This window comes from Carettochelys insculpta, chromosome 7 (genome assembly GCF_033958435.1).
Source record: "Carettochelys insculpta isolate YL-2023 chromosome 7, ASM3395843v1, whole genome shotgun sequence".
Taxonomy (NCBI): domain Eukaryota; kingdom Metazoa; phylum Chordata; order Testudines; family Carettochelyidae; genus Carettochelys; species Carettochelys insculpta.
The window spans coordinates 3,622,872-3,647,149 of NC_134143.1; the positions used below are offsets into that span (position 1 = coordinate 3,622,872).

Here is a 24,278-nt window from a genome sequence, read left to right on the forward strand (position 1 = left end):
ATCTTTTAAAAAGTGGAAGTCAAATCCTAGTGATCAAAATAGAAAGGAACATAAACACTGCCAAATTAAATGTAAAAATGTCATAAGAAAAGCCAGAAAAGATTTTGAGGAACAGTTAGCCATAAATTCAAAAGAAAATAGTAAAATGTTTAAGTACAGTAGAAGCCGGAAGCCTGCTAAAAGAGCAGTGGGGCCGCTGAACAATAGAGACATAAAAGGAGCAATCAAGGAAGATAATGCCATTGCAGAAAAACTAAATGATTTCTTTGCTCCAGTCTTCATGGCTGAGGATGTTAGAGAGATTCCCAAATCTGAGCCGTCCTTTATGGGTGACAAATCTGAGGAACTGTCCCAGATTGAAGTATCATTAGAGGAGGTTTTGGAACTAATTGATAAGCTGAACAGTCACAAGTCTCCGGGACCGGATGGTATTCACCCAAGGGTTCTGAAGGAACTCAGATGTGAAATTGCGGAACTATTAATGATGGTTTGTAACCTATCCTTTAATTCAGCTTCAGTACCCAGTGATTGGAAGACAGCTAATATAACACCTATATTTAAAAAGGGCTGTAAAGGAGACCCTAGTAATTATAGACCAGTAAGTCTAACGTCAGTACCGGGCAAATTAGTAGAAACAATAGTAAAGAATAAAATTGTCAGACACATAGAGGAACATGATTTGCTGAGCAAAAGTCAACATGGTTTCTGTAAAGGGAAGTTGCATCTTACCAGTCCATTAGAGTTCTTTGAAGGGGTTAACAAGCATGCGAACAGGGGGATCCAGTAGACATAGTATACTTAGATTTCCAGAAAGTCTTTGACACGGTCCCTCACCAAAGTCTCTTATGTAAAATACGTGGTCATGGGATAGGGGAGAGATCCTTTCATGGATTGGGAACTGGTTAATAGACAGGAAACAAAGGGTAGGAATAGAAGGTAACTTTTCACAATGGAAGGGGGTAACTAGTGGTGTTCCCCAAGGGTCAGTCCTGGGACCAATCTTGTTCAACTTATTCGTCAATGATCTAGAGAAAGAGGTAAGCAGTGAGGTGGCAAAGTTTGCAGATGTCAGCAAATTGCTCAGGATAGTCAAAACCAAAGCAGACTGTAAAGAACTTCAAAAAGATCTCAGCAAACTGCGTGATTGGGCAGCAAAATGGCAAATGAAATTTAATGTGGGTAAGTGTAAGGTAACGCACATTGGGAAAAAATAACCCCAATTATACGTACAATATGATGGGGCAAATTTAGCTATAACAGATCAGGAACGGGATCTTGGAATTATAGTGGATAGTTCTGTGAAAACATCCACACAGTGTGCAGCGGCAGTCAGTAAAGCAAATGGGATGTTAGGAATAATTAAAAAAGGGATAGAAAATAAGGCAAAGAATATCTTAACTTCCCTTATATAAAACTATGGTATGCCCACATCTTGAGTACTGCGTGCAGATGTGGTCTCCTCACCTCAAAAAAGATATGTTGGCATTAGAAAAGGGGTCAGAAAAGGGCAACTAAAATGATTAAGGGTTTGGAACGGGTCCCATATGAGGAGGGGCTAGACAGACTGGGACTTTTCAGTTTAGAAAAGAGGAGACTGAGGGGTGATACGATTAGAAATATATAAAATCATGAATGGTGTGGAGAAAGTGAATACAGAAAAGTTATTTACTTGTTCCCATAATATAAGAACTAGAGGACACCAAATGAAATTAATGGGTAGCAGGTTCAAAACTAATAAAAGAAAGTTTTTCTTCACACAGGGCACAGTCAACCTGTGGAACTCCTTACCAGAAGACGCTGTGAAGGCCAGGACTCTTAACAAAGTTTAAAAAAGAGCTCGATAAATATTTGGAGGTTAGGTCCATAGATGGCTATTAGCAAGGGGTAAGGTATGGTACCTAGCCTTTTGTCAAAGGCAGGAGATGGATGGCAGGAGACAAATCGCTTGATCATTGTCTTCGGTTCACCTCCTCTGGGGCACCTGGCATTGGCTACTGTCGGCAGACAGGATACTTGGCTAGATGGACCTTTGGTCTGACCCAGTATGGCCGTTCTTATGTTCTTAACCTTTCTAATCTTGAACTCTCTTGTCCAGCAACATCCATAACATGGCATGATTTTAGTTAGCTGGATAACCACTTGTCATGGGTGTGGCCAAGTTTATTGGCGTTTTGTATACAGCCACCATTCCTGGTTCTCAGTGTTCTGTGCTGTTGTTTAGTTGTAATTTAGCCCTAAATGGTCTTGTCTACGCTAGCCCCAAACTTCAAAATAGCCATGCAAATGGCCTTTTCGAAGTTTACTAATGAAGCGCTGAAATACCTATTCAGCGCCTCATTAGCATGTGGGCGGCCACGGCACTTAGAAATTGATGTGGCTCACCGCTACGCAGCTTGTCCAGACGGGTACCTTTTCGAAAGGACCCTGCCTACTTCGAAGTCCCCTTATTCCTATGAGCAGATGGGAATAAGGGGATTCAAAGTTTCTGGGGTCCTTTCGTAAAGGAGCTTCGCCTGGACGAGCCACACGGCGGTAACCCACATCAATTTCGAAGTGCCACGGACGCCCACATGCTAATGAGGTGCTGAATATGTATTTCAGTGCTTCATGAGTAAACTTCGAAATGGCCATTTCGAAGTTTGGGGCTAGTGTAGACACAGCCGATGTCTAAGAGTCCTGTAAGCAGTGGAAGTGTTGTTAATGTGTTTGACACTAGTGACCTCCCATGGTCCAGCAAATTCTCTTATCCTACACCAGTCAGGTCCCAAGGGTGCCAGGTGAGAGTGGTTCAACCTGTAGTATATGATTTTTGCAGCTTATGTTATTGTCTATTTAGCATAATTACATGCACTTGTTAACAAAACGAGGAATTTATTCAGACTTGCTGAATGTGTACCCATGTGCTTGTAAAAACAAACTTTTTTTATGAAAGATTTTATCATGGACTGCTGTGTGATCTTGACCAAGTTACTTAATTTATCTGTACATGTTCTTTATCAGCATATGTGGATAGTATTTAGTTTAGGTTCACTTAAAGCACTTTCAGATCATGGGGCTAAAGGATCTGCAGAAATGGTTTTGCTTTACTGGTCTGTCAAGTATATCTGTAAAGCATATTTAACTACACAATTTTTCTTTTTGTTTCTAGGAGATCTTGTCAGTGGCCAAAAAAAGCAAAGTAGTAAATCAGGTATGTCCATGCATTTTGTTAAAATTTAAGTGGACACTGTAAAACTAAATGTCTTGAATTTCAAAATTCCTTATTGTATTTTAGATGATCTTGATATCATTTCCTGCCCCCATTTTTAATTGTTTTCACTGAAAACCTACTCTTCTGTCTATATTTGTTAATCTATGTAGCATATATTAACATGAAGTCAGACATTTTAAAATAAGTATCTGAAAATAGAATTCTTTATCTTGAAATTTTTTTGAGTTATGCCCCCAAGCATCATGCTAAAGAGAGAGCTATAAAATGCAGTTTTGTAGCTTGTTGTTGTCTGCACTAAGATAGAAGGAAATGTCTAAAACATTTTAGCTCAATTTCTCTCTTCATTCTAAATGATAAAACAAAAATATGCATCTTTTACATTTATACAGAATAATACAATTTTAGGAGGAATAAGTATTGGGAGCCCTACCAAAAAATATATGGCTTTTGTCTATTACGGAGTATATTTTTGAATGTGTTCTGTAATTATATGCCTAGCAGTAGATGCTCTAAATAGAAGTTTAAGACATATGAGTTTAAGTGGTGCATTGATTTAATCTGAATCCTCCAGAAGTCACATTTTGTCATGTTTTTTTGATACTATGGTGGTGGTGTACAAGGGGAAACATTTTTGATTCTTGTAGGAAAAATCATATGCTTAAGCTAAACTGAGTGCTGCAGAGGGATGTAAATCTTGTTAACCTGTTAAATGTTGAAAGTGGGGTGACAGGGTCAGGGAGAGCGCTGTAGCTGTGGATTGTCCCCCCAGCTGCAACGGGCCACATAGGGCTAGAGCAACTCCCTGCATAAAGCAGGTGGGGTTGGGGGAGGGCTGCTCCAGGCCCCACCTGTTAACTGTAACCAGTAAGCTTCATCAGTTTAGCATGAGGCTTACCAGTTAAACATAAACATCCCTAATGTTGGAATATAATATCAGGCCTGCAACACAAACATAAGTATTCTAGTTCTGATGATTGATAGGTGCAGCAGATGTGGGGAGGAGAAGGTGGTTAATTTTCTGCTTCGTTCTTATAGGGAATTGTCTGTGGGGCGGGAGGCAGCTCCTAGTGGTCACTGTAATTTGCTTGAGAAAGGGAAAGAGTTCTGCATGAAATATGCTGTCCATTGTGTGTCAAGGTTTGGAGTTCTTTTCATTTTTATAGGCAGCAATATTATCATTTTATTTAATATTATTTAATTTATTTAATGAAGAGTCGAAGTATACATTGCCACTGAATATGTTAACTAAGCCTTACAAAGTTCGTACTTAAATTTTCTGAACTTTCTTCTGTAGGATGAAAGCTCTTCTAACAAACTTTGTGCAGAAGACCTACAGAAAAATGGAGATTCCAATAGTGTTATTAAAGATCGATTGTCACAAGCTGTACGACATAATGCCAAGCACTTCTTTGATCCAGTACGGAAATTTAATGGGCAGCCAATACCCTTTCAACAGCCAAAGCTTTTTTCGGGTGGTGTTATGAGGTGGTACCAAGTTGAAGGCATGGAATGGCTCAGGGTATGAATCTATATGTTTATACTTATTTTCAGAGAAGGTAATATTGCTCATGTTTCAAAGTTGTCTGCTTGAGATGGTAGCACTGATGCCACTCCAGGTTAAGTATATTGGGGGAACGTTTTTCTTTTGGGTTTGGTATGGAAGCTGTGCTTAATTGTATTAGTTGTATTTTCTTTTTTTTAAGAAACTCTTGTTTCATGTGACTTTGGCCTTTCCAGCCCTGTGTGGTTTACTGAACTACAGAAAAGAGAGGAATATGTATGGAGACTCTGCCATTTAATGTCCAGGTGGAAGTTTGATGGAAAGCAGTTTAAAGCCACTCTTCTCATAGCAGTAAAACATACATATGGGAGGCTGTACTCAATTTCCCGTGTGGCATTCTGCCGACATGTCAAGCAAGATGTTCCTTATGTGATTTCAGATGAGCTCTATCCCTAGTATCAAAATTCAATGCTTCCATCTTGGTTTTGGAATTACAAATGGCCTACATAGGATTTCTAAAACAATTGGACTTATTGTTTCTTGATATATAAAAAAGGCCTAGATTTTTTTATATCTTTTCTTGTTTTTTGTTTTTTTTTCAAGCATGACAAGTCTAGTGTTCCCTGCTCTAACTAGAAAATGTCTTGGGAATCTGAGGTGTATTGTTAGTTCTTGATGGTGTGCCTTTTTTTGTTTTTTGTTTTTTTAAAAAGAGCCACTACTCAACTGGCTCCCTGCTCCTTACCCTCAGCCAATCCCATGGCTGGGACAACAAGTACCAGCACAAAAAAGCACTGGTTATTGAGATCTATTTGGAAAGTTGGTATCTTGAATTTTTAACAAAGACTTTTATATTAGGGATTTGTGTTAAATGTATTAAAATATTTAAATATCTGACTGTCTTTCATCTTTCAGTTGCTCATGGTTACAGAGCTAACTGCGTCTATTGCAGGTCTGGTCTCTCTGAATGCTCCTCTTCAAGTTGTAGACCTCTTGCCCATATTGTCACAGAGTGGAATCTTGTGCAGTGTTCCCAGGCTCAGACGGGGACCTGAGTATGCCAACTGCTTGATATGCAGAAAATCCAGCCCACGTTTAGGCACGTGTTTCCATCCCATAGGAACATCTGACAAGTGGCAGTTACCAAAGAGCCTTCTAAAAAGTGTTTTAAAATCAGAAAGCATTTGGAACAAATAAACAGCCTATGTGTACATTCCATTTTGTCTAAACTGTGCACTTCACTACATACTGTAAAGGACAGCCTGACTTAGCAAAAGGACAGAATAGACGCAATCAGCATTCTTCTGTAGTCATCACAAGGTGCGTCTGTGCTACAGATTTGTGCTTGACGCTGTTATGCTGGTCAAGCATGTGAAGAAGTGTAATCTCAGACTGAGGCAGCTGTGCCAGCAAATGGCTCTATTATAGCCACAGTTACATTGGCAAAACTGCTTTTGCATATTCTAGTTTAGTCTAGCTCCGCAGCCCAAAAGAAATAAGCTTCACAGGAGAAGTGCAGTTGGCTGGTATAAGCTGTGTTCACACTAGAAGCACTTTGTAAAGTATACGGATAGATCTATAGTACAATAGCACTCCCACTGTAGATGTGGCCCTAGTGTGTTTCATAGTAGACAAGATCTAATTTTCTGCTGCTTAAGAAACAAAAAACCCTTCTCCTGCTTTTCTTTAAATCTTTTCTGCCAAGTTTTAACCGTCAAATCTTAAAAGGGTACAAGCATAGGTCTTTTTTCCTCTGATTGTTTTTGGCTCAAATTTAAGGGTGCTGATTTTAGAAAGCAGAGTGAAAAGGCTAGTTGGCTAGCCTATCAGTGTTAAGTATATGAAGGGAGATTCCTACTTTTGTACAGAAGCATGACACTACAATTTGTTTTTTGTTAGCTGTGTCTGAGCATTTTTTTTTTTTTTTGACTTATAAAATATATGTATTCGTGGACAAAGTGTTAACTGAAGCGTGTGGACATGAAGTACTGAAACTATACAGTATACCCTCGAGATATGCGCAGTCAAGTTGTGTGTCTCTTGGGTTAATGTGACTGCCGCCCCTGAAAGGAATGGAAAACCACTCCTGTCAGGGTTGGCAGCTTGACTCTTGCCACCCCGACAGGAGCGGTTTCCTGCTCCTGTCTGGTGTGTCAGCCGTGAGTCAGGCTGCTGCCCCGACTGGAGCAGTTTCCCAGTTTCCAGAGTAGCAGGGAGCTGGTAATCAGGTGGCAGCCTGGCTCCCGACTCCCCTCCACTTGCAGAGCAGGGAAACTGAGCAGGGCAGCAGCCCTAGTTAGTTTCGTGGCTCCAAGGAGTGGAGAGATCTAGGCGCCAGGCTGCCCCTGGTTCCCGACTCCTCTAGGTTAGCTGGAGCTGTGGAAACTGACCAAGGCTGCTCCCCTGCTCAGTTTCCCCACTCTGCAAGTGAGGGGAGCTGGAAGTCAGGCTGCCCCCTAGTTCCCAACTCCCTGCCACTTTGGGAGCCAGGAAATTGACCAGCCATAGTGGGTGGGTCATTTTCCAGGTTCCTGCAAGCCCAGGGGATTCCCATCTCCCCCGACTTGCACAAAAATGTGAGTTACACGGTGGTTGCAGAAACACAACCATCGCATTACTTGAGGGTTTACTGTGTTCTGCTTTGATAATTTAAAAATGACCAAATAAATGTTTTACCAGACTTTCAGAAAAAGTACCTTTTAGATTAGAAACAGGCATAAAATTTTTAACAGCAAATTTCCAGTGAAGTTGTATCAAAGATAAGCTTTCAGTTAAGTGCATGTTTGCAGATTCTTTCACTTGGCCACATGTACATGTAAATATTTCACTAGTACATGCATATGCATCCTTTTGTATCCTTTACATGTATTTGTATCCTTTAGTTAAACGTAGAGAAATTTTATCATGTAACTCTGAAAATATGAATATGAGAGAAGATTGATAACAGAAGCCAGATGGTGAATACTCTCATGGGTTTTTATATTCACCTGGATGTCTATTGCTTGCCAAGCATATGTAAATGTAAGAATATATCTTTCATGCAGATGCTTTGGGAAAATGGCATTAATGGCATTTTGGCTGATGAAATGGGACTGGGAAAAACAATTCAATGTATTGCTACAATAGCGCTGATGGTAGAGAGAGGAGTGCCTGGACCATTCTTAGTATGCGGTCCTTTGTCTACTCTTCCTAACTGGATGTCCGAGTTCAAGCGATTCACTCCAGAGGTAAAAAGTATTTTCATTTTGATGTTTAGAAGGGAAAATTATTTTATTCTCCTAATTGTTTTGTTTTGGAACTTGTTCTTTATATATTATAACCACACTTGAAGTTCTTAATATGATTACTACAAAATGTGAGTTCTTGATTGCTATTTATTAATGGAAGTTTATAAATCTTTTTTTAGATTCCCATAATGCTGTACCATGGAGCCCAGCGGGAACGTCAGAAATTGGTTCAAAAAATTTACAGGCGGGAAGGTTCACTTCAGATCCATCCTGTGGTCGTTACTTCGTTTGAAATAGCCATGAGAGACAGAAATGCCTTGCAGGTACGGATGTGCACCTTGAATCCTATGACAGATGGAATGCCTCTGTATTCCTACTATAGCTTACAACAGTGCTTATTGTCCAGTAGCAGTGTCACACTAGCAAGTATAGATTCTTCTATCAGTTTCCAAGTGCACTGCTCCCTCAGTGTCTAGAGCCTTGTTAAATAACATCACCAAAAAACAGACTTCATTACCCAATAAGGGTTGTGAATCATGGTAGGGAAATTTACGGTAAGAAGGCAAGCAGAATCCATAGCTGATGTTGACTTGTCCTAAGTGATCTCTCAACAGATGGACAAAAATTGATTTGTTTTAAAGGGGAGGTGGTTGTGATGGGTTCCCTCCAGAGTACCACCTAGAATTGGAGTACCACTGAGCCCTTTGACCCACATACCTGGGCTTCCTCTCTGACTGTGCTGCTGTGACAAGCTGAAGGCCTGCTCCCAGTCCTATACTTCCACAAGTATTCACAAAAATGGGAATACACCAAGTTGCAGTTACATTCAGACACTCTTAGCAGCCACTGTATGAAGAAACAGTAGAAAGGCTACAGCTAAGTTAATTCTCAGGTCCCCAGGCATGCATCTTTGGAGCATAAAACCCAAATCATATTGTCTTGCACTGTACAGAAATTTGTACAGTAGATGATCATAGAGTTTGCCTCCCACATCATGCCATGTGGAGAGGAATATGCAACAGCCTTTACCCCTTGAGGTTTGATTTCCCATGGCTTTCATTCCAGCTCACTTTTGTAGGTAAAGCAAAAATAAGTTTATTAACCTCAAAAGATATATTTTAAGTGATCAGAAGAGATTGCAAATAGATAAAGTCAGATTACATAGCAAATAAAGAAAACACAAATTTAAATTTAATATACCAGATAGATTGGGTGCGAATTACCAGTTCTTCACTGACAGATGGTACAATCTGCACTTGCTTTACAGCTTGAAATACCTATGACTTTCATACAGGCTAGAAATCTCTTTAGCTTTGGTCCAGAGCTTTCCCCAGTTGAGTCTTTGTTCCTCAGATGTTTCTATGAGTCTTCTTGTGTGGTGAGTGAAGAACAGTTGATGGTGTCACTCCCTGCCTTATGTAGTTTTAGCATATGGTGGAAATCTTGTGTCGCAAGCCTCAGTTTATAGAAAAACAAGACATCCCAAGATGGAGTCCAGAGTCATGTTACCTGGACAAAGGCTGTAGCATACCTTGCTGAATCATAGCAGCCATTACAGGCTGTCTGAAACCTTCACAAGAAGTTCTTCCAAAGTCCACTGTCTTTGTAGATGGGCCATCAGCGCTATTTGTTTTTTTAAATCGTTGTGCCTGAAAGGCTGGCAGTGAGTGTTTTTCCAGAGTAAGCTATTTTGAAATGCAGATATTTAATCAATATTCATAACTTCAAATACAAAAATGACACACGCATACCAATAAAACAATGATATTCAGCAAATCATATTTTTTCAGTGACACTTCTGTAATATGTGACGTTTTTCTGGGCACCACTGAGAGGGCCAAATCAGGAGAAATTACTTAAAACAGGCTCCTTCCTGCCCAGGAGTGAGAGTCCTCTGCTAAAAGGCACACCAAACCAGTCACAAAGAACACTTGTGTTGCCACACTGGCCAGCAAGAAATCACACAAGCAGTTCCCTCCTGCAGTCTAACTTTTCCTATGCCACAACAAGTATCCCCTCCTTAAACAGATGAGAGGTTATGAAAACCAGTCTCACCAAATCCAGATGGGGTCTTCTGATCCCAAAGGGACAAGTCACTTTCACAGATCAATTTTATTCCTCAGATCTTGTCCAAAAGAGCATGATGTGCCAGTCCTTTAGAATCTAAAATGTCAACGTTTATCAAAAGAAAACCCAAAACCAAACATTTCAAATGCAAGTTCAGAAAATACTCATAACTTGGTATATAAAAATGATCCAATGAGTCATAAGCTTTGAATAGACTCCTCATTCGGACCACTTTGCACAAGATTTTGTGTAAACATAGAACAGTGGGTGCAACTTTGTTTTGCATCTTCATCTCAGAGTACAATAATGTCACATTCAGCAAATGATAATCTTTTCAGTGCACTTCACATGACTGTTTTATACAAAATGCATCATAATTACTCCATTATATCGTGTGTGTGCGCGCGCGCACGCGTACACACTGCGATTTGTTTCTGCCACAATGCCCCAAAAGGGCGTTCTGGCACCTTTTATCACAAGCCAGCTGGGCAACTGCGGCCAAGCCGCATGTGGCCCTTTAAGAGCCAAATGCAGCCCCCAATACAGCTGCCTTGGCTGACACCTCCTCCACTCCCTCCCCTCCCCAAGACGCTTGCATCCACCTGGAGGAGGAAGGGCCAGACACCAGAGGTAGGGGTGTGAAGCAGGGGGAACAGGGGCTTAGCTGGGGGGGGGGGGTAAGCTTCAGGGACGGTTTGGGGCTTGAGTTCTGCCACCTTTTTTTCTGGGAAAAAAGCACTCTCTGTGTGTGTGTGTGTGTGTGTGTGTGAGAGAGAGAGAGAGAGAGAGAGAGAGAGAGAGAGAATTACCATAATGTGTATGGGGTTCCTTGTAGTGTGTTTTGGAGTAGAATTTGTATTCAGTACAGTATGGTTACGTTGCAGTGGTCACTTAAGATAGGCAGTTGCCTAATAGTCATCTCTTCTTTTGCTGTTGAGTAAAGGAAGAAACATTCTTCAAGTGTTTGCCATGTTGATTCCAGTTAGGTGTATATCTGCCATATGCATGGCAGCCAGAAGGCTTTTCCCCAAGCAATAGCTGTTGGGTCAGCTAAGGTGTCCCCTTGTGTTGCACTTACAGGATGCCGCCACCCTGCATTCTTTTCAGCTTCTTCTTACCATCCATGATGCTTAGCCGAAACTCTCATTCTTTCTTGCTTTGGATGCTTTTTCTCCTTAGCAATCTTCAGACTTTTCCCATAAATAAATAAATTATATGTAAGTTATAGTACTATTAGTTTGTCCTTGTGCTGGAGTATTATAGCAGTGAGATGCGTCCTCAGGGTGGTGGATTGAGGAAGCCCTCCATGGAATGATCTTGAGAGATTGTGCCAAATTAATACAAAATAAGGCACCGTGGACCAACAGTATCTAGCAGAAGGGAAACTCTGATTCCAAACTGGGGCAGACTCAGTTTGCTAAGCCTTTTTAGGTGCATCAGTTTAGGAGAAAGTATCTCTGATCTCAAACCTGCACCCTCTCCCTCCAGTGTGTATGTTGCAGTTCTTGTGTCTGTATTCGATGGTTGGTGTGAGAAGAGAGAGTGGAACTCATAAGCCAACCTCGCTGAAATCCATTCATATGTGAAGATCTCTCTCGACACTAAAGATTTATCTTTCTGTGAAAGTCCTACGGTGATGGACAAGTGATGTTGGATGCAGGTGGCAGATACCTCTGGAAGCATTAGTCCCAAACCTGCACGTAGGAGGCCTAGGTAGGTTTTATGGTCATATGTCTGCTGAACTGGAACAGCAGCAGCTCCTGTATCTTGTGTAGGTGTCAAAGCAGTTCCGTTTAGGGACAGTGCTGCTTTCTTCAAAACAAGCGGGGACAAAAAACAATCCTTAAACACAGCTTGTTCTAATTTCTCCCTGTCAGTTAACCATGACCGACTGGATATCCAATCTTTGTGGTCACAAGGGGAAATCAGCAACTAAACAAACCACGCTTTGCATCCTGGAGTGTGTGCACACTTCTTGATCATGATGATCACTGTGAATGCAGGACAGCAATCATTGGGAGAGAACTTGCATATTATAAAATAGATGTTGCAGCTTTAAGTGAAACACACATCTCTGATAACAGCCAGTTCACAGAAGTTGGAGCAGGCCATTCATATTACTGTGTGAGCTGCCCTGAGGGTCATCCAAGGCAAGCAGGAGTTGGTTTCACCATCAGGATATCACTAGTCCCCCAGCTTGAATCCAAGCCACGTGCCATCAGTCCTTCCCTTATGTAACCACAAAGCTTAAACTGCCAGGGATAGTGCCTTGTGCTCGTTATTGCATATACACCCACTTTGTCTGCCGCAGGTGATGAAAAGGAGGCTTTCTGTTCTAGCCTGAATTCATTGATCTCTTCGTTACCTTTTAAATCCAGGCTATATATGCTTTGTGATTCTAATGCTAGAGTTAGTCAGGAGTATACCACATGGCCATAGGTGCTTGGACATCATGATATTGGAAGTGAAAACTCAAATGACACACTTCTTCAGACTTGTGCACATCGTGAGCTTGCTATTGCGAGCACGTTCTTCCAGCATGCAAACAGATACAAAGCAACCTGGATGCACCCTGGGACTAAGCACTGGTATAGTTGGGCCGTCTTTACTGGTGTGGTGTTTGGATGTCCAGACTGCTCTGTTAGTCACCTTGGCTGTGTACGAGTGCTCTCTTTGGAAAGCAGTGTATGCTCTGCAGTTAGCCGACGCCGCTGACCTTGGAGAACCCCCAAAAACTACAAATCAAGTGTGGGACGAAGGAACTGAAGCCAGGTTTTGTTGTTGTTGACATATGGTCCCCAGCCCCCTGGGCTCCTAGATTAGGTGTCTACGGTTTTATGTTGGTGCTTGCATATGCCACTGAAATGGCCTTGATCTATTTTCAGGGGGCCAGAGTGCCCCAAAACTGTCCCCTAAATTGGGCAATTCAGTGCGACATACACTTTAATACTTGGGTACAAACAAGTTACGTGTATGTTACATATTCCGGATAAAACCCCCTAACTGTAATGCATTGATGCCCCACCAATGTAACTAGATCTACCCATTAACTTGGGGATAGTGGTGGTGCCATCAAAACAACAGTATCCATCATTTTGTCATTATGATCTGTTCCTGAACTTGGGTCGGAATGTACCTGGTATGGGGAGTGTATGGTACCAAGCAGGATGTGTTTGTGTATCACTGAGTGCCTGGCACAGGGTGCTTTTGGGCCCTGTTACTTATCAGCCTTGTCTCTTGCTGCATACCTGTGAGCAGCATCTACCTAGCTCACAGTTTTTGCTTTAACCCTCTGTTGTTCAGGCTTGAGGTGCTTTAGCTAGGCATTGGCCATTGTTTTGGGCCTTTAGGCTTACACCAAGCCTGATTGTCAGCACTCTCATTACTACAACTGGCATATGATTAGCTACTTCATCACAAACAAAGAGATCTTTCTGATACCAGGTTGACTCATGCAATGTGTGGCACTGACTTCTAGTCTGACCACTGCATGTATGCAGTGTTGTTTCCTTGAACCTTTACCCATCAAAGCATCATCATTCTGCTGCATACTGAAAAAAGCTGGATATAAGTAAACATGAAATATCTGAGACCCAAATGCTGTTTCAACGTAGTCTTGATGCTTCCTTAGTCAGCAGCAATGAAGCTCCAGAATGGTCACCCATTATTGAGGACGGTTGGATTAACATCAAGGAAACAATCTACGGAACTGCTGTCGAGATCCTTGGTTTCCAGAAACACAGGCACAAGGATGGTTTGAGGACAAGGACAGAGATGCCCAAGCTCTTTCTGATAAGGTGCATGTGAAGCACCTGGCTTGAATCAACAATCAATAGAGTGCCTCCAGGAAATCGGCATATATTTCAGCTAATCAGGCGGCACAAGTCAAATTATGGCAAATGAAAGAGGACTGGTGGAAGTGTCAAGGAGTTAAACTCCAAGATGCAGTTTATAGGCATGATTTTTAAAGCATTCTGTGATGGGTTGAAGGCAGTGTATTGGCCATGCGTTGCTGACTGTACACTAGTGTGCTCTGCCGATGGCCTCACCTTGATCACAGATAGTGCTCAACTTCTTGACTGCTTGGCTGAACATTTTCACAAATTATTGAACGAGGCCTCAACTTTTGACAGCAGTGTTCTTGAAGAGATTCCTCAGTGGGCTAGTGATTTGCAGCTGGTTATACCACCAGTTTTTGATGAGGCGCAAAATCTGTTAAATAGATGAAATCTGGAAAGGCACTTGGCAGTGATGCAATTCCATCAGAAGTGTATAAATCTGCTTGTGACCAGCTGATGTACTATCTCACCCGTTTATTTAACACCATTTGGGAGAAGTAGCTACTCCCCAAGGACTTTAAAGATGCTCTGATTGTACACACATACACGAGAAAAGGTGATCATGTGTGTTGTGATGACCATCAGGGCATCTCTCTGCTCTCAGACAAACTGGACAGCCTCTACATAAAAGAATAAACGCACACAAATCAGATATCAGAAATGGCAATATACAAAAACCCGTAGGAGAGCACTTCAATCTCCCAGGCCACACAGTAGCAGACTTAAAAGTAGCTATCCTAGAGCAAAAAAATTTCAGGAGCAGACTCCAAAGAGAGATTTGTAAGCTACAATATAGCTGCAAATTCGACGCCCTCAGCTCAGGCTTAAACAAAGACTGTGAATGGCTGGCTAAATACAAAAGCAGCTTCCCCTCCCTTGGTGTTCACACCTCCAGATCAGCTGCTGGTAGTAAGCCTCACCCTTGCTGACTGAGCTAACCTTGTTATCCGCAGCCTTGCTCTGGCTTATTTATACCTGGCCCTGCAAATTTCCAAGACCAGCATCTGATGAAGTGAGTATGTGCTCACGAAAGCTCACGCTCCAAACTTTTCTGTTAGTCTATAAGGTGCCACAGGACCGTTCGTTACTGTTACAGATCCAGACTAACACGGCTACCCCTCCAATACTCTCTGCTCTCTGTAGCTGGTAAGATCCTGGCGTGCATCCTTTACAACTGGCTCAAGAAGACCGTTTATGCCTCAGCCTCTTAGGAGAGGGACCAGCACTCCAGTGATCGCTGCTGCTGGTACAGTTCTTAAGGCTGTTGACAAGTTGTGCTACCTCGGAAGTGTACTGTCCTCTAGCGTAAATGCGACTCATGATGTATTTGGCTCAATTAGCCAAAGCCAGCACTGTCTTTGCAAAAGAGATCAAACACCTATGGAATGACCATGGTATTAAGCTGCTACTTCGGTTTGGAGTTTATCAGGCAGTTGTCCTGAATGTCATGCTGTATGGCTTGGAATCATAGACAATATATTGTTGCCATGTTTTGAAACTTGATCTGTTCCATATGTGCTGCCTGAGGAAGATTGCTCACATGAATTATGGGACAAAATTGCTAACATGGAGGTTCTTTAAGCTATACGGTGTCATGGGCATAGATGCAGTGCTTGTGAACAAACTGTTTTGCTGGATTGGTCATGTTATGAGGATGGATGATACAGCAGAAATGTAGCACTTTAAAGACTAACAAAATGATTTATTCGGTAATGAGCTTTCATGGGACAGATCCACTTGTTCAGATCAATTTCCTTTCCAATACAGACTGATATTTATAAGTACAAAGGACCAAAAAGAGAAAAAAATTGAAATAAATGTGCATCACAAAAAGTCATTTAAAAATCTGTATACCTGTTGGTCACAGTAGAACACAGAATTAAGGGGTTCCCACTTTCTTCTCAAAGAATCTCATTTCTTCATGTATCCACATATACCACCAGCTGACTAAAAAAACCCTGGCCCTGTGCTTATATTGCACTCCACAAGGGCACAGGCATAGTCACAGAATCATAGGGCTGGAAGGGACCTCAGGAAGTCATCTAGTCCAGCCTCCTGCTTCAAGCAGGATCAACCCCCACTAAGTCATCCCAGCCAGGACCTTGTCCAGCCGGGACTTAGAAACCTCAAGGGATGGAGAATCCACTGCCTCTCTAGGCAACGCATTCCAATGCTTCACCACCCTCCTGGTGAAGTAGTTTTTCCTAATATCTAACCTACACCTCTCCCTCTTCAACTTCAGACCATTACTCCTTGTTCTGTCATCTGACACCACTGAACCTGCTCCAGCAAATCCACATCCTTTTCATACTGGGGGGCCCAAAAGTGGGCACAATATTCCAGATACGGCCTCACCAGTGCTGAATAGAGGGGAACAACTACTTCTCTAGATCTGCTTGAAATGCTTCTCCAAATGCACCCTAGTATGCCATTAGCCTCCTTGGCTACAAGGGCACATTGTTTACTCATATCCAGCCTTTCATCCACCATAACCCCTAGGTCCCTTTCCATCGTACTGCTGCTGAGCCAGTCGGTCCCCAGCCTGTAACAATGCTTGGGATTCTCCCTCCCCAGGTGCAGGACTCTACACTTCTCCTTGTTGAACAGCATCAGATTTCTTTTGGCTCAGTCCTCCAATTTATCCAGGTCACTCTGGATTCTCTCTCTACCCTCCAACACATCTACCTCTCCCTCTAGTTTTGTGTCATCTGCAAACTTGCTAAGGGTGCGATCCAGTCCCTCATCCAGGTCATTAATAAAGATGTTGAATAACACCAGCCCCAGAACCGAGCCTTGTGGCACTCCACTTGAAACCGACCGCCATCCAGATATTGAGCCACTGACCACTACCGGTTAGGCCCGACCATTAAGCCAGCTTTCTATCCATCTTATAGTCCAAGGATCCAATCCATATTTCCTTAACCTGTAGACCAGAATGTTGTGGGAGACTATCAAAAGCCTTGCTGAAGTCAAGGTGTATCACATCCACTGACTTTCCCATGTCCACAGATCCTGTTACCTCGTCATAGAAGCTAATCAGATTGGTCAGGCAGGACTTGCCCCCTGGTGAATCCATGTTGGCTACTTTTGATCACTTTTCCCTCTTCCAAGTGCTCCAAAATGGATTACTTGAGGATTCCCTCCATTATTTTCCCAGGGATTGAGGTAAGGCTGACCTGTTTATAGTTCCCTGGATTTTCCTTCTTTCCTTTTTTAAAGATGTGCACTACGTTTGCCTTCTTCCAGTCATCCGGTAGCTCCCCTGATCTCCAAGAGTCTTCAAGGATAATGGCCAAAGGTTCAGCAATGACCTCTGCCAATTCCCTCAGTACCCTCAGGTGCATTAAATCCAGACCCGTGGACTTGTGCACATCTAGTTTTTCTAGATAGCTCAGAACTTGTTCCTTCCCCGCAGATGGCTGCATTCCACCTTCCCATACTACATTGTATAGGACCGTCATGTGGAAGTTGACTTTGTTCGTGAAGACTGAGGCAAGAAAAACATTGAGTATTTCAGCTTTTCCCACATCATCTGTCACTAGGTTACCTCCCTCATCCACTAACAGCTGCACACCTTCTCTGGTACCCAGTTTATTGTTAACATGCCTGTAGAAACCCTTCTTGTTACTCTTCACATCCTTTGCCAGCTGCAGTTCCAGTTGTGCTTTCGCTTTCCTGATTACTGCCCGGCATTCTCCAGCCATATGTTTGTACTCCTCCTTAGTCAACTGTCCACGTTTCCATTTCTTGTATGCATCCTTTTTCATTGAAGCTGACAAAGGATTTCCCTGTTAAGCCAAGCTGGTTGCTGACCACGTTTGCATTTCTTTCTATGCAGCGGGATGGTTTGTTCCTGTGCCTTCAGTAGGACTTCTTTAAAATACTGCCAGTTCTCTTCAACTCTTTTCCCCTTCGTCTTCATTTCCCAAGGGATCCTGCTCATCAGTTGTTTCAGGGAGTCAAAGTCTGCTGTCCTGAAATCAAGGGTCTGTATATTACTGCTCACCTTTCTTCCTTTTGTCCAGGTCCTGAAATCTACCATCTCATGGTCACTGCAGTCCAGATTTCCTCCCACTTCTACTTCTTCTACTAGTTCTTCCCTGTTTGTGAGGAGCAGGTCAAGTTGCGCACGACCCCTGGTCGGTTCCTGCAGCACTTGTACCGAGAAATTATCCCCAATATTCTCCAAAAATCTTCCTGGATTGTCTGTATGCTGATGTATTGTCTCCCAACAAATGTCTGGATGATTAAAGTCTCCCATGAGAACCAGGGCCTGTGATTTGGATGCTTCACTTGCTGCCTGAAGAAAGCCTCATCTATCTCATCTCCCTGATCTGGCGGTCTGTAGCAGACACCAACTACAACATCAGCTCTGTTACTTCCGCCTCTGAGTTTAACCCAAAGACCCTCAATTGGATTTTCTCCTCCCTCATACTGGAGCTCTGAGCAATCATACTGCTCCCTCACATAGAGTGCAACTCCTCCTCCTTTTCTCCCCCGTCTGTCCTTCCTAAACCTTCCATGACCGTGCTCCAGTTATGCAAATCGTCCCTCCAAGTCTCCGTTATTCCAACTACCTCATACTACTTTGAATGTGCCTGGGCCTCCAATTCTTCCTGTTTGTTCCCTAGGCTTCTGGCATTAGTCTACAAGCATCTTAGAGAAGGAGCTGATTGGCCCACTTTCTCCTTTTCATCCAGGAAACCCACTTGATTGTTCCCTCCTCCTTCCCCACTTACCTCAGGGCTTGTGTCACCTTCCCCCGATGAACCTAGTTTAAAGCCCTCCTCACTAGGTTTGCAAGCCTGCCCGACAAGATGCTCTTCCCTCTCTTTGTGAGGTGAATCCCATCTCTTTCCAGCAATCCCTATTTACGAAAAAGAATCTCATGGTCAAAGAAACCAAATCCTTCCTTGCTACACCACCTACGCAGCCACTCATTTACCTCTGTGATTCGATGATCCCTACGCAGACCCCTTCCTTCCAGAGGGAGGACAGATGAGAACACCACTTGTGCACCGAATTCCTTGATCTTCCTTCAAGGGCGTTGCTGGCCCAGATAATTTTTACACAGTGACATGGAGGTGCAACTTCAGGGGGCAGCAGGACTGACCCAGTGTATCTTTCTGGTGGGGAAAACCAGCTGCTGTGTGTAGTTTGTTGACACTTGACTGAATGGGCATGAGGAACACATTTTGAACAACCATTATGAGACCTCGGTAATTGTTTTTAATTTGAGTCATTGCTCATGTGTATTCTAATGTAGGTGTGCGCACATGTGCATGCCGAGCTTCCAGGAGTCTTTTTCCCTTACCTGGTAGCCATTGGGTCAGAGTGGCACTGATATGGTGACCAATATATACACTGCCTGACCCACTCCATGGTCAGTTCCTTCTCGCCACGGTGTTGTTTGTCAGAACTCTCTGTTGCTTGTGCGAGCAGCCTTTTGTTTGCTGGTAGCTTACTTATCTGTATATAATTATGGTTTATAGTTCATTAGTTAGTGGCTGTTAATAGTTCATTGTTGTAGATAGCTGTCGGTCCCAAGTTGGGAGGCTGATTTCACCCTCTTGCATGTCCGGCATTGGGCATACCAGAATCTTCAGGCTTCAAGGCCTGTGAAGAGCGTGGCAAGCGCACGTCAAAGACCAGTTCCCTACTCAGCCTGTTTAAAGTCCTTGTCTGAGAGCCATCGGAGGGATTGCTGGCTCTATTTGTAGAATGTTTAAACTGAGGACCCTAAAGGACAGGGCACAGTGCCTGAAAGTCCTCCTAATGGAAGCTGCACTTCAGCCAGAGCATTTGCCATTGGCAGAACCAAGTACAACATGCTTAGTGTAGAGCAACCAGCACCAAATGCGACATCGGCACCAGTAAAATACAAAGGGGGCTGGCACCAGGGTGAAGGGTTGGCACCACACTCCTCCAGGAGAGACAGATTGTCATCTCCAGTGCTGCATAAGCAGAAGAAAAATGACGGGCCAGTGTTCTGCAGTGCTGTGGAGGGAGAAGCCCAAGATGCCGATGGTTGAGCCACAGCAGGGGCATGCTTCAGAAGGCCGAACGCTGACACTGACCCTGAGATCTAGCCCTCATTCACCAGCGATGCCTTCAATGCTGGAGGCATTCCAGGCAGTGCAGAGTCTCCTGAGGTTTACAGCGCCCTTCTCACCACTGAGGACTTCATCCCCACTGGTACATGTGTGGAGCTGGCCTCCCTCACAGAGCAAGCCGGCTGTACTGGTACCATCTTCTGTGCCCTCTGTCCACAAAGACTGCAGTGCTGGTGCAGGTGCCCTCCCACTCTGTGCCGAGGCAGGCACCTGTAGAGGTGTCAGGATCGGAGTTGCACTCCTACTTTTTGGGATTGGACAGGAGCAGGAGTTGTCATTGTGCACGGACACAGCCAGCAGAACCGGCAAGTGCCTCTACAATGGCCCTTTTGGACTCCATGAACATTCCACAAGTCTCAAGGAAAATTTCTTAAACCACACTCCGAGGCGTCGTCACTGCTGGTGGCACTGGGGCCTCCCCTGCTACTGCACACAGCGGTTTCAGCTGCACTGGGGGTGCCACCACGGGATGCACCAACAGACCAGCTGCCTCCAGGGGAGAGACTTGTCTCGGTGCCATCCCTTGCTTTGAGGCCAACCTCGGTGGAGCTGATGCCAGATGCCAGCTTCCTCAATGCCAATGCCTTCCGCCTCAGTGCCAGTAACCTCAATGTCCCTGGTGCCAAGAGGGGAGATAGCTCAGTGGTTTGACCATTGGCCTGCTAAACCCAGGATTGTGAGTTCAGTCCTTGGGGGGGCCATTTAGGGATCTGGGGCAAATAAAAAAAAAAAAGCGGGGGGGTTGGTGCTTGGTCCTGCCAAGAGGGTAGGGGACTGGACTCAATGGCTTCCCAAGGTCCCTTCCAGTTTTATGAGATGTGTATCTCTGTATTATATTATAGCATAGCACAGCACTGTTTTCTGTGCTCTCTCTGGTAGGTGCCATAGTGCCAGTGCCTCAGTTGTTTCCCGCACGCTTGGTGGCTGGTGCATACCTGGCAGGGACCATGAACCCGGGTCGTTTGGGGCTGGCTGGCACCACTTTATCCTCCTCCCTGGCTGAAGCAGTTCTGGGGTTCCTAGTCTTCTCCAGTGTTACAGGACGGTCAAACTCTGCAGCAGCTTCTTTGCAAGAGTTGCCCAGAACTTGGGCATCCAGGCTAAGGAGGTCAAGGACAAAGTAAACCCTATGACAGGCATTTTATCATCCATGGCACCCTCTAGAGTGGCCTTATCTATTATAAAGATGATGGCCCAAACAGCCAAAACAGCGTGGCAGATGCCAGCATCTGCCCAGCCAACCAACAGGAAGAAGAGAGGCAGTATTTTGTCCCCTCTGAGGGGAACGAAGACCCATTCACTGCCACCCCCACCCCCAACTCCTTGGTTATCAACACAGTCAACCATAGGGTGCAGCAAGGTTTTCAGGGGCCTTTTCCCAAAAAGAGAGAAGCCAAGAAATTGGACTTGTATGGGAGTAAGGTGTATTCCACAGGGGGGTCTACAGTTATGTGTAGCAAACGAGCAGGCTCTGGTGAGCAGGTATTCTTTTTTAGTAGTGTCTTCACTGTCTAAAGTCACAGAACTTTTTCCTCCAGATGCTAAACAAGAATTTATAGCTGTGGTGGAGGAAAATAAGCTAATTTCTCATCCGACCCTCCAAGCTCCCCTGGACGCTGCTGATGGAGCAACACAGGTTTTGGCATCAAGGAGTGGCGATGAGACGTGGGGCTTGGCCACAGGTTTCTGGCCTGCCCCAGGAGGTGCAGCAGATAATACAGGATCTGGCCTTTGAGGAGCCTACTTTATCTGAGAAGATGGACAACAGGCCGCATAGGCTCAAGGGCGATCCTGAGGTCTTAAGGGCTCCACACTCCTGTGACCCAGCGCAGGCATTTCACCCCCTGCCCTCCTCCAAGGCAGTTCCAACATCAACATCCTAGGGACCATAATAGGAGGCAGGGTCATAGTGGCAGGAGTCTCTCCAGCCAACCTGGCCAGAGTCCAGGACAGCAGAAGCCTTCTCCTGGGCCAAAATCAAACTTTTTCACATGCATTTGGGAGCACCAAATCATTCTTTGCCTGGGATCTAGTGCGTCTTTTATTTTCATTATGCCTGTTCCCTTTCTACCCTGCTTGGTACTGTATAACATCAGACCACTGGGTCCTGTGCATGGTGGAAAGGGGATATGCAGTCCAGTTCCATTCTTATCCCCCTTCCTACCCTCTTGCCCTGTCCATCTTCAGGGCCCCCTCTCATGAGAGCCTACCTGGCCAGAAGGTCCAATCACTCCTTGAGTGAGGTGCAATAGAGGAGGTTCCCCTGCAGTTCAGGGGTCTGGGCTTTTATTCCCACTATTTCCCAATTCCAAAATCCAAAGGGAGTCTGAGACCTATTGTGGACCTGCGAGGTCTGAACAAATTTGTAAAAAAGATCAGGTTTCACCTGGTCTCGCTGGGGCTCATCATTCCATCGATGGGGGATCAAGGGGACTAGTTCACTGGTCTCAACTTACAGAACAGGTACTCTCACATTGCAATTTACCCTTCTCACAGGAGGTTCTTGAGTTCTGTGGTGAATGGACAGCATTAGCAGTTCACAGTCCTTCTGTTTGGCCTATTGGCAGCTCCAAGAGTTTTCACCTAGTGCATTGCAGCGGTGGTAGTCTATCTCTGCGGTTATGAGATTCTGTGTTCCCGGACCTGGATGATTGGCTGGTCAGATGGAGCTCACGGGTCCAGGTTCAGCAGCATTTGAGGTTATCTGTTGGATTTTTGGCCAGTCTGGGTCTGTTGGTAAGTGAGAGAAAGTTGATGCTGTTCCCCACACACAGGTAGAGTTTCCAGGGGTTCTCCTGGACTTGGTGCTCACCAGGGCCTCACTGCTGGAGAGCAGGTTTCAGGCTGTGGTCAGCATCATAAACGACCTGATCAAATTCCCCACAATGGCCAAGTGCTGTATGAGGCTCCTGGAACGCATGACAACACACACATTCGTGGTGCAATACACCAGACTTCGACTCCACTCTCTTCATTTGTGGCTTGGTTTGGTGTACTGACCTGGGAGGGACAACATAGACCACGTTGGTGACATTGTCATAGCAGGTACTACAGAACCTGCATTGGTGGCTGGATGATCAAACAGTATATGCAGGGGTTCGTTCAGACCTCCTCAGCCTTCCCTGTCCTTGGTAACCAGTGCATCAGACTTAGGTTGCAGGGCACATCTGGGAGAGTGCCAGACCTCAGGCTGTCTAGGGCCCATCAGACCTCAAGCTCCACATTAATGTGAGGGAGCTCAGGGCCATCGTATTGACATGCAAGGTGTTTTGGGGCTAGCTAGCCCTAGGGTGATATTGCATGTCAGCGAGTATAGACAACACTATAGCAGTGTATTGTGGGGGGAGGGGGGTTGCACAGTCCTCTCCCTTGTGTCATGAGGCCCTCAGACTTTGGGAGTTTTGCATTCAACACCAAATTCTCCTACAAGCTCACAACTTACTGGGGGGTCCAAAAGACCATAGCGGACCATCTCAGCAGGTCCTTCATGAACCATGAGTGGTCCATTCACCCAGACGTGCTGCAAACAATTTTCCAAATTTGGGGCTATCCCCAAGTGGACCTGTTCACTACACATATCGATGCCTAGTGCTGGACGTTTTGTTCTTACAGGAACCAGACCATGGGTGTTGGGTGGACACATTAAGCATTTCTGGGCAGGCCTATTCCTGTATGTGTTCCCTCTGGTTCCCCTCATCCACAGGTCCTCCTCAAAATTCAGTCAAATCAGGCCTCAGTGGTCATGGTGGCTTCAGAAGGGGCCAGGCAGCATTGGTTCTCTTACACCTGTCGGTGAACAGCCCAATAACACTCCCATTATGCCTGGACCTTTTGATTCAGGACATGGAGAGATTGCAGCACCCCAATCTCCTGTCCCTTGGCCTCACAGCATGGAAGCTTTATGGCTGAGCACCATGGAACCTTCTGGCCTGGAATCGGTGAAGAAGGTTCTTGGAAAGGGTTAGGCCACAAATACAGGATCCCTTACCCTCATGGGACCTTAATCTGATGTTATCTAAGCTTGTGGGGGCCCCCTTTGAATTCCTCACTTCTTGTTCCCTGTTGTTTTTAAGTTGCATAACAGCCTTTTTGGTGGCCATCACATGGGCCAGAAGAGTGTCTGAACTGTAGACCCACTCTACGCAGTGTTCCACGCGGACAAGGTTGGATTGAGATCCCATCTGGCCTTCCTGCCAAAGGTGGTCTCCTCTTTCCGTGTCAGTCAGGATGTTTCCCGACCTGTGTTTTAGCCCAAACCTCATGCCACCCCACAGGAGCAGAGTTTGCACACCTTAGATGTCCATAGAGCGTTAGCTTTTT

General features: G+C 44.5%; 1 protein-coding gene across 4 annotated transcripts in view; it reads left to right on the forward strand.

Annotated features, from left to right (window-relative positions):
- HELLS (helicase, lymphoid specific) overlaps positions 1–24,278 on the forward strand; it is an 81,235-nt gene that overhangs the window by 26,003 nt on the left and 30,954 nt on the right. For all 4 annotated transcript variants that reach the window (XM_074999601.1, XM_074999597.1, XM_074999598.1 and 1 more), the window contains 4 exons: positions 3,149–3,190; positions 4,506–4,730; positions 7,757–7,939; positions 8,119–8,262. In XM_074999601.1, the coding sequence (XP_074855702.1) occupies positions 3,149–3,190; positions 4,506–4,730; positions 7,757–7,939; positions 8,119–8,262 (594 nt within the window). The remainder of the gene's footprint in view (positions 1–3,148; positions 3,191–4,505; positions 4,731–7,756; positions 7,940–8,118; positions 8,263–24,278) is intronic.